The sequence below is a fragment of the Schistocerca gregaria genome, chromosome X (genome assembly GCF_023897955.1).
Source record: "Schistocerca gregaria isolate iqSchGreg1 chromosome X, iqSchGreg1.2, whole genome shotgun sequence".
Lineage (NCBI taxonomy): Eukaryota > Metazoa > Arthropoda > Insecta > Orthoptera > Acrididae > Schistocerca > Schistocerca gregaria.
The window spans coordinates 749,666,234-749,680,795 of NC_064931.1; the positions used below are offsets into that span (position 1 = coordinate 749,666,234).

The window sequence follows — 14,562 nt, forward strand, 5'->3', positions numbered from 1 at the left end:
GACTAGTGCACTTAAACTATAATTATGGTATTATCCTCTAGACTACTTTGTTGGGAGAAAATCAGCTACTTTAGAAAAAATCCATTGCTCCTGCACCTCCCATGCTACTCAGCTCCTGTTCTTCTCTAACATGCATTTATGTGACTTAGCAAGCACCACAGTTATATCTACACTCCCGGAAATTGAAATAAGAACACCGTGAATTCATTGTCCCAGGAAGGGGAAACTTTATTGACACATTCCTGGGGTCAGATACATCACATGATCACACTGACAGAACCACAGGCACATAGACACAGGCAACAGAGCATGCACAATATCGGCACTAGTACAGTGTATATCCACCTTCCGCAGCAATGCACGCTGCTATTGTCCCATGGAAACGATCGTAGAGATGCTGGATGTAGTCCTGTGGAACGGCTTGCCATGCCATTTCCACCTGGCGCCTCAGTTGGACCAGCGTTCGTGCTGGACGTGCAGACCGCGTGAGACGACGCTTCATCCAGTCCCAAACATGCTCAATGGGGGACAGATCCGGAGATCTTGCTGGCCAGGGTAGTTGACTCACACTTTCTAGAGCACGTTGGGTGGCACGGGATACATGCGGACGTGCATTGTCCTGTTGGAACAGCAAGTTCGCTTGCCGGTCTAGGAATGGTAGAACGATGGGTTCGATGACGGTTTGGATGTGCCGTGCACTATTCAGTGTCCCCTCGACGATCACCAGAGGTGTACGGCCAGTGTAGGAGATCGCTCCCCACACCATGATGCAGGGTGTTGGCCCTGTGTGCCTCGGTCGTATGCAGTCCTGATTGGGGCGATCACCTGCACGGCGCCAAACACGCATACGACCATCGTTAGCACCAAGGCAGAAGTGACTCTCATAGCTGAAGACGACACGTCTTCATTCGTCCCTCCATTCACGTCTGTCGCGACACCACTGGAGGCGGGCTGCACGATGTTGGGGCGTGAGCGGAAGACGGCCTAACGGTGTGCGGGACCGTAGCCCAGCTTCATGGAGACGGTTGCGAATGATCCTCGCCGATACCCCAGGAGCAACAGTGTCCATAATTTGCTGGGAAGTGGCGGTGCGGTCCCCTACGGCACTGCGTAGGATCCTACGGTCTTGGCGTGCATCTGTGCGTCGCTGCGGTCCGGTCCCAGGTCGACGGGCACGTGCTCCTTCCGCCGACCACTGGCGACAACATCGATGTACTGTGGAGACCTCACGCCCCACGTGTTGAGCAATTCGGCGGTACGTCCACCCGGCCTCCCGCATGCCCACTATACGCCCTCGCTCAAAGTCCGTCAACTGCACATACCGTTCACGTCCACGCTGTCGCGGCATGCTACCAGTGTTAAAGACTGCGATGGAGCTCCGTATGCCACGGCAAACTGGCTGACACTGACGGCGGCGGTGCACAAATGCTGCGCAGCTAGCGCCATTCGACAGCCAACACCGCGGTTCCTGGTGTGTCCGCTGTGCCGTGCGTGTGATCATTGCTTGTACAGCCCTCTCGCAGTGTCCGGAGCAAGTATGGTGGGTCTGACACACCGGTGTCAATGTGTTCTTTTTTCCATTTCCAGGAGTGTATATACTGGGAAAGTAAGGATGTATCTAATACAAATGTTAGGGTTACATGGAGTTTGCATTCTTGAGTCCAAGTATTCTGATACATTGTAGCAGGAGTGGCTAATGAGATATTCTTTTGCTTTGTTTTTAAATATTTAGGGATTTTCAGTTTCCTACCTGATGTACTCTAGGAACCTGTTATAGCCTTTTGCACCAGGAAGTAAAACTTCCTTCTGAACCCTAGTGAGGGATGTCCACATAACCTGTATGGATAGTGTTTCTACATCCAGTGTTGTGGTTGTGAATTGTTGGGTTCATACTAAATTCATTTGTGTTACCCACATTTACCAAGAGAGAGAGAGAGAGAGAGAGAGAGAGAGAGAGAGTTTATTCTCAAATTTTATCAGGTAGATTTTCCTAATGAAAAGTCTGAGAGTTCAGCTAGTACTGTCTGCTAAGTCATTAATGAATAACATGAACAGTAATAGCCCTATTACACTTCCGTGGGGCACACCAGATATTACTTCAGTCTCCATATATAACTGTAATATGTTACATTGTACCTTCCAAGAAGTTTTTGATACAGTTGCAAACATGTTTAGGTATACCATATAAACCCATTATCCTTAGGTGTTGATGTAATACTGAATAAAAAAATTTCTGGAAGTCAAGAAACACCAGGCCATCCAGGTATCCTCTGTATTTGGCATTTAGGAGGACTACAGGCATCTAAAAAATGAGGTTCACAGTTAGAGCAAAATGGCTAAGCAGGTATGACTAGAGGACAATTGAAAGGCTGTAGACACATGCAAAACTAAAGGAAAGGTAGATGCTGCCTATAAGAAAATTAGAGAGACCTTTGGAAAAAAGAGAAAAGTTATATCAATGTCAAGAGCTCAGATATTAAGCTCATACTAAGCAGAGAAAGGAAGATGAAAGGTTGAGTGAATGTGTGGAAGGTTTATACAAGGGAAATGAACAAGAAGGCAGCTACATAGAAAGGGAAGAAGACATAGAGAAAGATGAACTGGGAGGTATGATATGCAAAAAGAATTTGAAATAACATTGAAAACGTAACTCAAAACATAGCCCAAGAATTATTGAGAATCCTGGGAATGCAGCCAGGACAAAACTATTCCACCTGAAGTGTGAGACACGTGAGACAGGTGACATACCCTCAGTCTTCAAGATGAATGTAATAATTCTAATTCCAAAGATGGCAGGTTCTGAAAGGTGTGAATATTACTGAACTATCAGTCTCATAAGTCATGGTTGCAAAATACTTACACAAATTATTTACAGAAGTATAGAGAAACTGGTAGAGGCTTACCTTGTGGAAGATCAGTTTGGGTTCCAGAGAAATGTAGCTACATCTTGATGCTGTGGAAACCACAACACCAAACACCAAATGTAAATTCACTCGGAACCAGAGCCAGGCAAATGTCAACAGTGAGCGACAACCAGAACGCAGTACCGCCGAGATAGAAACGAAATCCAGAGCGAGTACCAGACTGGCTGGACTAGGGCAGAGCGGGTCCCTATAAACGAAACCGGAGGGAGCGGCTGTTGGCTGCTGTCTGCACAAGGCTTAGCGGTGGCGCTGCGAGGAATAGCCGCCGCAGAGGCAGAGCCCTCTATGGGCTAACCATGTCCATTTGTTCTGCCGCGTGTTCGACTTCCACGACGGAAGGTTCTAGATCCCTCCCCCCTGAAATTGGTGCATAGGGGCGGGCGGAAATGCCCCGGACGATGCCAAGGTGGGCGGAACGAGGGCACGGGTTGTGAGACGTTCAGAGGGACCGGGAGGGCAGACTGTCTGCGGCATCCATCAAGGTGTCACCAGAGGGCAGGGGGTCAGTGGGCGTCTCTATAGCCCGGCGAGGCGGAAGGGGTGCCTGCAGAGCCAGCGAGGAGATGGAGGTTGAAGCGAAGGGCTCCACCTCGAGGGACGTGTCCGCACAAGGAATCAGGGAAGGCGGTGGGGAAGGAATCAAGGCAGGGGCCCGAGGGTGGTTATGGTGGCGACTCTTAAGCCCTTTGTGTGTCTGTACGGTCGTCACTCGCCGCCCATGAGCTGCTGTCACTGTAGCAGGCATCCATGCAGGTGTGCTGCCATATGAGCGGGCCCACACGGCCATGCCCGGGATGTAGAGCTGGGAGGGGCAAGAGCGGGGCCCAGAAGGGGATGGTGTCAGCAGGTGGAGGAGGGTCCAAAGTTGTCGCCCGTGAAGGAGTTCAGCAGGACTATGACCGTTCAGCAGGACTATGACTGGCCACTGGTGTAGTGCGGTAGGTGATTAGAAACAAGGTGAGGGCCGAGGTGGTGGCCGACGGCTCCACTGATTTCATCAGCTACTGTTTGAAAGTGCGGACCAGGCGTTCTGCCGCGACATTGGATGAAGGATGGAAGGGGAGCAAGTGAACGTGTTTGATACCGTTAGCGGAGCAGAAGGACTTGCTGCAGAATGGTGTCGCTGCACGTGGAAGCAGCGATTTGCGTGGCTGTCAGAGAAAATCCATCGAGAATCTCCCGGCGGGCAGAGTCGATGTGGAAGCACAGTTCTTCCTGCTGGTCGAATGCCGGATCGAGTCCTGCTGGGAGACGTGACAAGGCATCTGCATTAGTGTGTTGACTGGTGGGCTTATAGTGGATGGTGTAAGTGTAATTACACAAGAACAATGCCCAGTGCTGAAGACGCTGAGCCATCCATTCTGGGAGGTGCGAATGGGGCCCGAAAAGTGACACTAAGGGCTTGTGATCCATGAGGAGGGTGAACCGTGCTCCAAACAGGTAAATGTGAAATTTCTGAACTGCAAAAATAATGGCAAGAGCCCCCTTTTCGATCTGAGAGGAATTCCTTTGCGCAGGGGTTAACATCTTGGGTGCATATGCCACAGGTTGTTCCGACCCATCCTCATTCCTGTGTGCCAGGACTGCCCCAATCTCGTACGCTGAGGTATCGGCCGCCACCTCCAAGGGACGATCCGGAGAGAAAGGCGTCAAGCAAGGGGCAGATTTCAGCATCGTCTTCAGGCGGGTGAAAGCCTGATCGCAGGCAGAAGTCCACGTGTAAGTTACCCCTTTTCAATTCAGGCGATTTAGGGGATGTGCGATGTGGGCGGCTTGGGGTAAGAACTTTAAGTAATAATTGACTTTCCCGAAAAATACCTGGAGTTCAGATAAGTTTTGTGGACGGGGAAGGGCATCGATGGCTGCGACATTGCGGTCCGAAGGGCAAATGCCATCTTTACTGAGCCAATGTCCTAAGTCCTCCACTTCTGGTTGAAAAAAAAACTGCGCTTCTCCAGTCGACAATGTAAACCTCCAGCCTGCAGGGCATGAAATAAGGTACTGAGGTTGCCCAGATGTTCCTGGCGTGTGCGCCCCGTGATTAAGATATCATCGAGGTAATTGACACAGGCCAGTATTGGTTGCGTAAGTTGCTCGAGATACCGCTGGAAAATTGCAGGGGCAGAGGAAATGCCAAACGGAAGACGCTTGTATTAATAGAGACCGAAAGGCGTGTTGACGACGACGATGGCCTGCAATTCCTCATCCAATGGCAATTGGTGATAGACATCTGCCAGATCAATCTTAGAAAAGTACTCGCCACATGCCAGTTTAGCGAGAAGGTCTTCTTGTTGAGGAATGGGATAAGTTTCGACCAAAGACTTGAGCGTTGACCGTAGCCCCAAAATCCCCACAAAGACGAAGCGATCCATTGGGTTTCTTGATGACCACTAAGGGCATTGCCCAGGCACTCGATTGTACTGGCTCGATAACCCCCGCAGCCTGGAGCCGATCGAGTTCCTGCTTGACGGCCGCATGCAAAGCTACCGGAATAGGCCGAGCCCGACAAAAGCGAGGGCGTGCGTTCGGTAGTAAAGTGATGTGTGCCTGGAAATCGGAAGCGTAGCCCAGGGCTGATGAAAACTTTAACGCCTCTGGATCGGGCGCCAGTTGAACGACCACATCCCAAATTAACTAATCTGCATATGATGCCTTGCACTGCTGATTGGTGCATGTGAAGTTGCATTTGCGGCTAAGGCCTTGCAAATCCATCACCCAGGAACAGCAGAACTGACCCAGCTGCTTGTGGTATTGATGGAATTCCAAGCGAGACGGAACCACGCGGTATCACTGGGAATAATAGTTAGTTAGCAACACACAGATCTCGTGAAAGGAGAGAGCCACAGAGTCAGCCAACGGTGCCAACTTGCGGAGCAAGAAAAACATGTTCGGTGAGGCCCAAGACAAGAACAACGACTGCTGCAGAGAATCATCCGACACCTGAAAGGACGTGAAATGTTGCTTCAGATGATGCAGGTACGTTTCCCAATCCTCTTTTGCGTCGTTGAACGGTGGGAACGATGGCGTATGTGGGAACGTGTCTGAAAGTGGGGCACCTGGGGAAAGAGGTGGGAGGGAATCCTGCTTATTGACCCTGTCCGTGTCCGAGAGTAACTGCAGTGAGGTCTGTAAGACCTCCAATTGCTGCTGCTGCTGTCGCATGAGCTGCTGTTGTTGCTCTAAGAAAGTGAGTAATTTCTCTTCCATACTCGTATTTTCCGTTTACCTCGTCACCAAAATGTTGTAACCACAACCAACAGTGGGAACTCCTTGGGCTGTGGATCGGAGCTGCCAGGCGGGAAGCCGCCGGCAGTGGAGCATGCACCGCCGGGTAAACACAGGACGAGTCGGACAACAGACCAATGACAACTGACAACAACCGACCATGACCGACTATGAGCAACACAACAAGGAAGAGATAAACAACGGAGGCTTGAGGAAACCACAACACCAAACACAAAATGTAAATCCACTCGGAACCAGAGCCAGGCAAATGTCAACAACAAGAAACGACCATAACGCAGTACCGCCGAGACAGAAACGAAATCCAGAGCGAGCACCAGACTGGCTGGACTAGGGCAGAGCGAGTCCCTATATACGAAACTGGAGGGAGCAGCTATTGGCCGCTGTCTGCACGTGGCTTAGCGGTGGCGCCCTCACTGCGCGAGAGGTGGCGCCCTCGCTGCGCGGAATAGCTGCCGCGGAGGCGGAGCCCTCTATGGGCTGACCATGTCCAATTGTTCTTCCGTGTGTTCGACTTCCGCGGCGGAAGGTACTAGAAAGAGGACAAGTTGTGTTTTCCAAGATCAGGCTTTTGAGACCACATGCTCATTTCCCTGGAGAAGGTTATTTTTTCCAGTTAGGTCATTAAGTCTGAACTCAGAATGTGCTCTACGATTCTATTAGTTTTGTGACTCAGTTCCTCTTCCTTTTGTGTAGGTTAGTGTGGCCTGTATTCTTTTCCAGTCATTGGAAATATTTATGTGTTCAAGAGATTGTGGAGCCAATTCATTTCCAAATCCTGTATAGAACTTGACAAAGATTCCATGAAATGTTACTAAGTTTTGGTAGCTTCTCAACTTTGATACTGTTGATTACTATGCAATTTACTCATACAAACACAGAATTCACCATTTTGACTTCTGTTTTTGTCTTGTTCAAATGTTGAGACACAGATTTTTGTGTCACTAACAGCCTCATCCTACAAGTAAAACTTTGTGTCATTTTGAAACAGTTGCTTAATTATCATTCATTGTGGTACTCATGGAAGACTTCACTCATTGCCCTGACAGTGGTTGAGCACATTTCTGTTAACATCTCTGGATTTATTTTTTGTATACCTATTATGTAATAAGTTATGTCTCTTAACAAGTGCCCTGGTATTTTTATATCTCCTGAATTGAAGGCCAAGACACTGTCCCATTTTGGGTGGATCATTAAGATAGTTACAAGTACGTCACAGAGAGGTTAGAGTTCCACAGTAACTGGTGTACATAGGAAACTGAGGGTCCATACGATTGCATGAGACTTTGCCCATATGATGGCAGTGTACTTGGTTGGAATGAAGACATATTTACTATTTTTTTACCACAGTTACTGAGATATGCCCTTATTTAATAAGTTGCTTTTTGGTCCCAATCATTTTAACTTGGACCATTACTTTACAGTGAGTTCATTATTTTTATTGCTTTGATGATGAACAATGGGACTTGGCAATAACTGTTTTTCCTGTATAATACAATGATTTCAAAGCTAATGTAATTGTATTAGTCTTAGCAGCTTTATGTGATTATGATCACTTAGTTGTTTTTTTTTTTTTTAATTGGTTATTCTGAAGAGTAAATATGTTATTCTTTCAATGTACAGGTCACCTGATGATGTATTTTAAGAATCAAACATGCAGAATTTCAGCTGTGGTTGTCCTCATTTTAAAGTTACATGTTGAAAACTGCCTAGCATGGTAAAATAGACTTACTTCAAATCCTTGAACTTTAAGAAGGGTGTAGTGAAAGTGCCAGCTAATATTCAGTTCAATAAACTATGTTTAAAAAATAGTATTGTTCCTAACTGTGTAAAACACATGTTTCATAGAAATATTTTGGTCTCAGTACCAAACTCACACAACATTATGTTATTTTGTACACACAATAAATTATGGTCATTATACATAAAGAAGGACTGTATAAATAGGAACTTGGATCAAGCACACCTGCTCCTCTTGATGCTGATAAACAGCGAACAGATTGGCTTGGTAATGCAGCATATAGACAAATATTTATGTTATGTCAGGAATCACTTAGTATGAGGCCAGCAAAATAAAATAAAAATTTTAAAAAAATTGTGGTAGAATTCCGTACAATAGTAGTATACCCTTATCGGATTTTTTTCTGGAATGGGTAACTGACAGAATATCAAGTTTACCATAATGAATTGAAACTCCTGGACAAAGCACTCTCATGTAACACACATTTGATAGCATCACAGCAACAGCTAAGTTTGCTAATACCTCATAGTTTCAACCTTAGATGGCAGGCTGCTGCCTACTGCACTGCACAGCGAGGTAACCGTAGGTGTAAACAAAGTAGTAAAGTCTTATTCAGAGGACTTGAGTACTTCTGACTATCTTTTGATGACACAGTGCTCAGAGAATATTATTGTTAAGAATATCAATAGGAAGCTTATAGTGCAATCTGATAAATCTAAATTAGCTGTTGTTATATTGGAGACTAGTATGCATATGAAGCTCATCAGTTTCTAGATGAGAACAATATACATAAAAGGATATTTGACTTAACATCCAAATATGCAGCAAATATTAGGAAAATTCTCATGACCACAAAAGTATTTCCTAATGTATATACCAAGAGAACACTGGTACCAATGAAGCTGTCAGCTCCTAGGCTTCGAGGAGCAGTAAAGATACATAAGGGCTGTAGGCTGGCTGCAAAGGCATGTGCTAATTAATTATGCATGCTCACTGTATAGGGTTACACCTCCCATTAATTATTTGCCTTTACTGCCAGCAATATATTGTTGCTGCTCCTTCTGACCAATTTTTTGCTTTTTTTTGTTAGTTCAAAATCTCAAGATGCATTATGTGCAATTTTGTTGGTTAGGCATACTGTTAACTCCATTTTATTTATTTATTTATTTTTTTGCTTTTTATGCATCATTAGGAACAACATTTTCAAGTCTGTCACTTGACATGCCATTACATCAACATCCTATCCCTTACCTCCTTTTAATAGTCAAGTATTCTACATATATGCATGGCTCAATAGCTAGATATCCTACACACATGCAAGGCTCAACTTAATGTACTCAAAGATAGTACGACGTTTGAATTGTTGTTAACATTTCCCTAAAAAGAGCTTGCCACTTTTTTATTGTCAATACAGGATACTTTTCAGACCGAAGAATTCCCTTCTTTGTATTCCTTTCATGCATTAAAATAGGTACAGAACTAGCCTGTAAGTAACAGTTTGTACCACAAATCATCACTGCCATAGTTTCCACTGAACATTCTGCATTTGTGTATTGTCTGGTGCATATTAGACTTCATGATTTTAAGATTTTTATGGTTGTGTAATTTTTAATATTGAGTTAATATATAGATTTGAGGTGGTCTCTGAAAATGTTTTTATCGTTTATAGTGGTGGGACAATGAGTAGGTAGTAACACATTATTTTGCTTATTTGATATGAATCAGTAACACTTATAGATAAGATAGATAGATGTTTTGAGTAAAACAGAAATGAGAATTCTTCATCTTATTCATTTTTTGTTGTGTAAAGGTTCTCTCTTCAATTGTATGGTTGGGCACATTGATTGTTGAATGCACCTGTCATGTAAAACTAATTGAAATAATAATCATAATCAATGTGTACTGCTGAATCACTCCTCCTCCTCAATGTTTAATGAACAGTTTTGTTTTCTCTTTCTAAGGTCCACCTCTTTGATATTGATATACCTGGTGGAATAACATTCAAGGAATCTGAGACATTATCACCAGGAAACCAGCTAACCGTATTTGAAACAGAGATGTGTAAAATAGGTGTTGGAATATGCTATGACATTAGATTTGAAGAAATGGCTCGCATCTATAGGAACATGGGTATGTTTTGTTATGCAGTTTTGGTGGTATACTTATATTCATCAAGTTAAATTTGTAAAAAAATATTCCTATATTTTAGGCTGTCAGCTGTTGGTGTATCCAGGAGCATTTAACATGACAACGGGACCTTTACATTGGCAGCTGCTACAGAGAGCTAGAGCTGTGGACAACCAAGTGTATGTTGCTGGTGTTGCACCATTGACTGAGAAAGGTTCAGATTACACTTCATGGGGCCATTCTACTCTTGTTGATCCCTGGGGCAAAGTAGTAGTTGAAGGAGAATTTTCAGAAGCAATTCTGTATGGTGATATTGGTACGTTTTACAAGAGAAATGAAATATCTTATGTAGTCAAGTATCTTCTAAATGTTCTGTTCACATTAAGTTATTTCACAATTTTTGAAATTCAATCTTAGATAAGTTGACTAAATTTTCCTGTGGTTTACCCTAAATGTTTATTGTAGATTATTGGTAAGACTTACACTTACAAAGTCATATTCAACAAATATATGCAGACCATAAGATATAGATGTACCAATATATCATTGATACAATTCACACTAATCCTATATCCTTTTCTCTGAAATTTTGTTATTTCAGTCACTGATGTTTCAATCTATGAAGCAAGAGAAAACTAAAATAAACTATAACTATAAAGTAGAATTTCAGCAAGGAGGCTAAAGTAACCAGATGAAGGCTGCTTTGACTTCTTCATTAAATTCTTACCTTAACTTCTTAAAATGTATGACTGGAAACTATGATGTATGAGGTGAAATTTAAGTTTTCCATTGACTCTACAGAGAATACACTCAGGAGCAACTGAATTAAAGACAGTTAATTAGTGGCATATACCAAGCCATCTCATTTGGAATGAAATGGAAAGGCTTCTTGGTACAGATTCCAGGAGACATCATACGTTTTGGGGCATTATTCTGATTCATAACTGCTCAGACACAATCCACAACGCACAGAGATCCATTGGAGCTAGCTCCAAGGTGTGCTCTTCTTGCTCAATGGCATGCTATCTGCATTCGGTAAGATAATAGTCAGATAACCTGGGGATCATGAAAGCACCCTTCTGTCTGTGGAGTGTTCTTCAGACTGTTCTGATCCAACTTGACAGTGAGGAACACACTGTTGACTTGGTGAAGCTACAGATCACCTGTAAGATGATGTAAGTTAACATAAGGATTCACATGATCAAAAAGTATGTTCTTGTGTTGATTACTGGTGAGAGATGATGCCACAGATATCAGTTGCTCCAATCATCCCATGTAAACATACTCCACATAGGAATACCTCCACCACCTGCCCTGCAGTAAACAGTATGTGTCACGCTATATAGTTTTTGATGAACTGCTATTCCTTTCAGCTCTCGGTGTGTACTCACATGTATCACAACTTGTGACTGCTGACAACCTTTTTCCATGCTTTAAGTATCAAGTGATTGTACTTCTGAGCCATTGCTAATCTCTGTATCCTGTAACATGCAGTAATTAGAGCTGTACCTACGTGATGGTGACTTCTGTGCCCTGTAGCAAAATGCTGGTTCTGGATGACATTGCTGTTCATCTGTTGCTATTCAACACTAAATTGGTGAATGATCTCCTGTACAGTGGCTTATGTATCTGCTGTAACAAACTGCAGTAACTGGAAACATATTGTTGTAGCCCATGGCAGTTGCCTCTGGTGGTGTCCATTTAGCACAAATCAATGCACCCAGGGTATGCCATTGACATTGTAACAAGCAAAAAATCCAAAGCCTTAATGTCATCAGAGATCAGATATCCCATACAACAGGATTACATGATCTAGTTGCATTTCAGTGCCTTGCTGAACACATTTTGCTTGTTCTCACAGTCAGCTCTCACCTCCAGATCAGACTCATCGTGGGTAAATGTTTACAGGGCACTTTCATATATGTATTTTGACAGGTAGACATCACCTAGTTGGTGTCAAATCACACTGTCAGTGGACTCAGTAGGTTTTGCAATAACTAATATTACTGCAACGAAATGCATATGGTTGACAGATAGAAATTAACACAGTAATTCCACCAGACAGTAACCTTGAAGCACTGTATGATTGATGTTTATGCACAACTGCTATTTTATCATAGAGTTTCCCAAATATACAACATCAGTAACTATATATTGTTAACATACTGAATGCTAACCTCTGACTGACTATTTTTGATATGGGGCAAAGTATGTAAAGACTGACATAATGATGTTCTATGATTTTGGAACTTACATATTTGTTTATAAAACTATAAGGTGAAAATTTACCAGAGCAGATGTGGTATAGGTTTCAACAAGCACTTTCTTTAACAACATGGTTAGTTAACAAAGTAAAAAAGATTTCAGAACTTTTATTGTATGTCTCCACTGTGAGTTACCAAGTTACAAGTAAAGTTGCCATAATTGAATTATGTTAATTTATACTAACTAATGGCTTAACTGAATAAAGAAGAGTGCTATCTGGTTTAGAAAAATTACAACAACAGAAATATAAAGTCCAGTCCTGGAATTTAACAGGTACAGTGGCTCAATTCACACAAGTAAAGTTGAGTGTGACTGATCTCTAATTACAGGTAGTTAGTTTCTAATTAAATTAGTTTTTTTGTAAAACTGAAAGAGGTTGCCAGGAAGAATGAACTGAGGGCTTTCTAATGAGTGATGTCAATTCTTTCAGAACTTCTCCTTAGCTCTTATTACTTTGACCATTACACAATGTAGTAATAATTTCAGCTATCAGTTTCTTCATTAACATGGTTTCCAGCAAAATAACTATACCATTATAATCAGTACCATCTGAATAATAAATTAATGTGAGATATTGTATGTACAGTATTTTGGCATTTTGAGTACACTGTACATATGTGTTCTATGTACAAATACAGTCATATGAAAGTGAAAAAAATAGTTATTTAAGAAGAGTAGAATAATAATAACAAGTGAATTAACATCACTTTCCAGTTCTGTTGGGAACATAAGACAGGTATTGCATTAATGCAGGCACCAAACATGAGTTTTTTTCTCTTTTGTGTGTGCCTGTCTCAACACCTCTGCTATTTTATGAATGGTCTCCTTTACTCCTAGAGTATGTAAATAATGTGAATTATAACATAAACACTAGTTTTAAGAATCCCTGTGAAGATACTCTTCAAGTACAATGCAATAGCTTATCTTAACTTTGTCAAATATTGTAGTATTACAATAATAATATGAAGTATGTTATAACCCTTTTAAATTAGATTACATCATGTTCATGTGAAAATATTCTTGAGCAGAGTAGTACTAGCAACCTAAAACAGAGTTCTTTAATTCACTCTTGAACTCTACCATCCCATAAGACATTTAATATTCTCAAACAGTGTGTTGAATTCATATACACACATATGAAAGATTCCTTTATGTATAATTATTTAACTTGCATTTGAAAAATAGGTATGTGACTAGTTTCCATTGACAAGCAAGCACTTTCTTAGTTATTGTTACATAAAATTCATCTGTCATGTTATCAGATGATGAACATAAGTAACCTTTACTTCACAACCAGAAAATGCTACTTTTCCAATACACAAAATGAACAGTGACCAAAAACCTTCATTCTTCTAGTTTACCCTAGAATTTTTTTCCAGTTTTTGTGTATGGTTCGTGTTACTTTTCACCATCCAGCATATCTCTTGCACTCATTCTACCATTATAATTAACTGTTTTTATCTTCCTTTCTCCTCCTTTGCTTTCTCCATAGATTTCTATACACTGATAATTTAATAATTCATGAATGAATATACCATACATGGAATAAACATCCATATTATTTTTCCATTTTGAGTGCAATAGTATCTAATTTATTTATTGTTGTTACTTTTGAACTGATTATGTTCATTAATTTAAACACACAATTCTTTTCAGATTTATCCACTGTAAAAGAAGTAAGGCAGCAGATACCAGTTTCTTTGCAGAGACGAACTGATTTGTATGACACTGTTAAAAAAGGTGAAATCTGACTGAATTTTGCTGTGTAACATTATTTGTTTGGTTCCACACTTTTGTGTAGTTACAAATAATTTGTAATGAAATGGAAAATCTGTACTATGTATTCGGAATCTCCGCTGTTCTACTGGCATACTACACCTGTAACTGCCATTGATCTACTGATATGAAAACAGTCTAAAATAATATTTTTGATATGATGTATCTAAGGGATGGTGTCATTGTGAATGAGTTTTGATTTGAAAATAAATGTTTCTGCTGGGATGCATTATCAGGAACAAAAAGATTGTATTTTCTACTTTGATGATGTCGCCAATTATATTCCCTCCTAAAAGTCATCAACTGCAATTCCTCTGGTGTTTCTGAAGAGATTTTCTATTTTGTGTTGGTGTCAGCTCAAAACAAACTGGTTTTGGTGACTTTATGAAAAACCCAGTGTTCACCAGAAAATTAATATTAGTTATTGTTAAAAAAAGAAAATGTCATTTAAATTGTAAAATTATGCATGAAGCTTCTTGAAGAAAT

General features: G+C 41.8%; 1 protein-coding gene across 1 annotated transcript in view; it reads left to right on the plus strand.

Moving 5' to 3' along the window:
- The window catches only part of LOC126298866 (omega-amidase NIT2), a 34,871-nt gene extending 20,560 nt beyond the window's left edge, over positions 1 to 14,311 (plus strand). The window contains exons 4-6 of the mRNA XM_049990377.1: positions 9,870 to 10,038; positions 10,118 to 10,351; positions 13,957 to 14,311. Of these exons, the coding sequence (XP_049846334.1) occupies positions 9,870 to 10,038; positions 10,118 to 10,351; positions 13,957 to 14,051 (498 nt within the window). The 3' untranslated portion in view covers positions 14,052 to 14,311. The remainder of the gene's footprint in view (positions 1 to 9,869; positions 10,039 to 10,117; positions 10,352 to 13,956) is intronic.
- Positions 14,312 to 14,562: the final 251 nt, after the last annotated feature.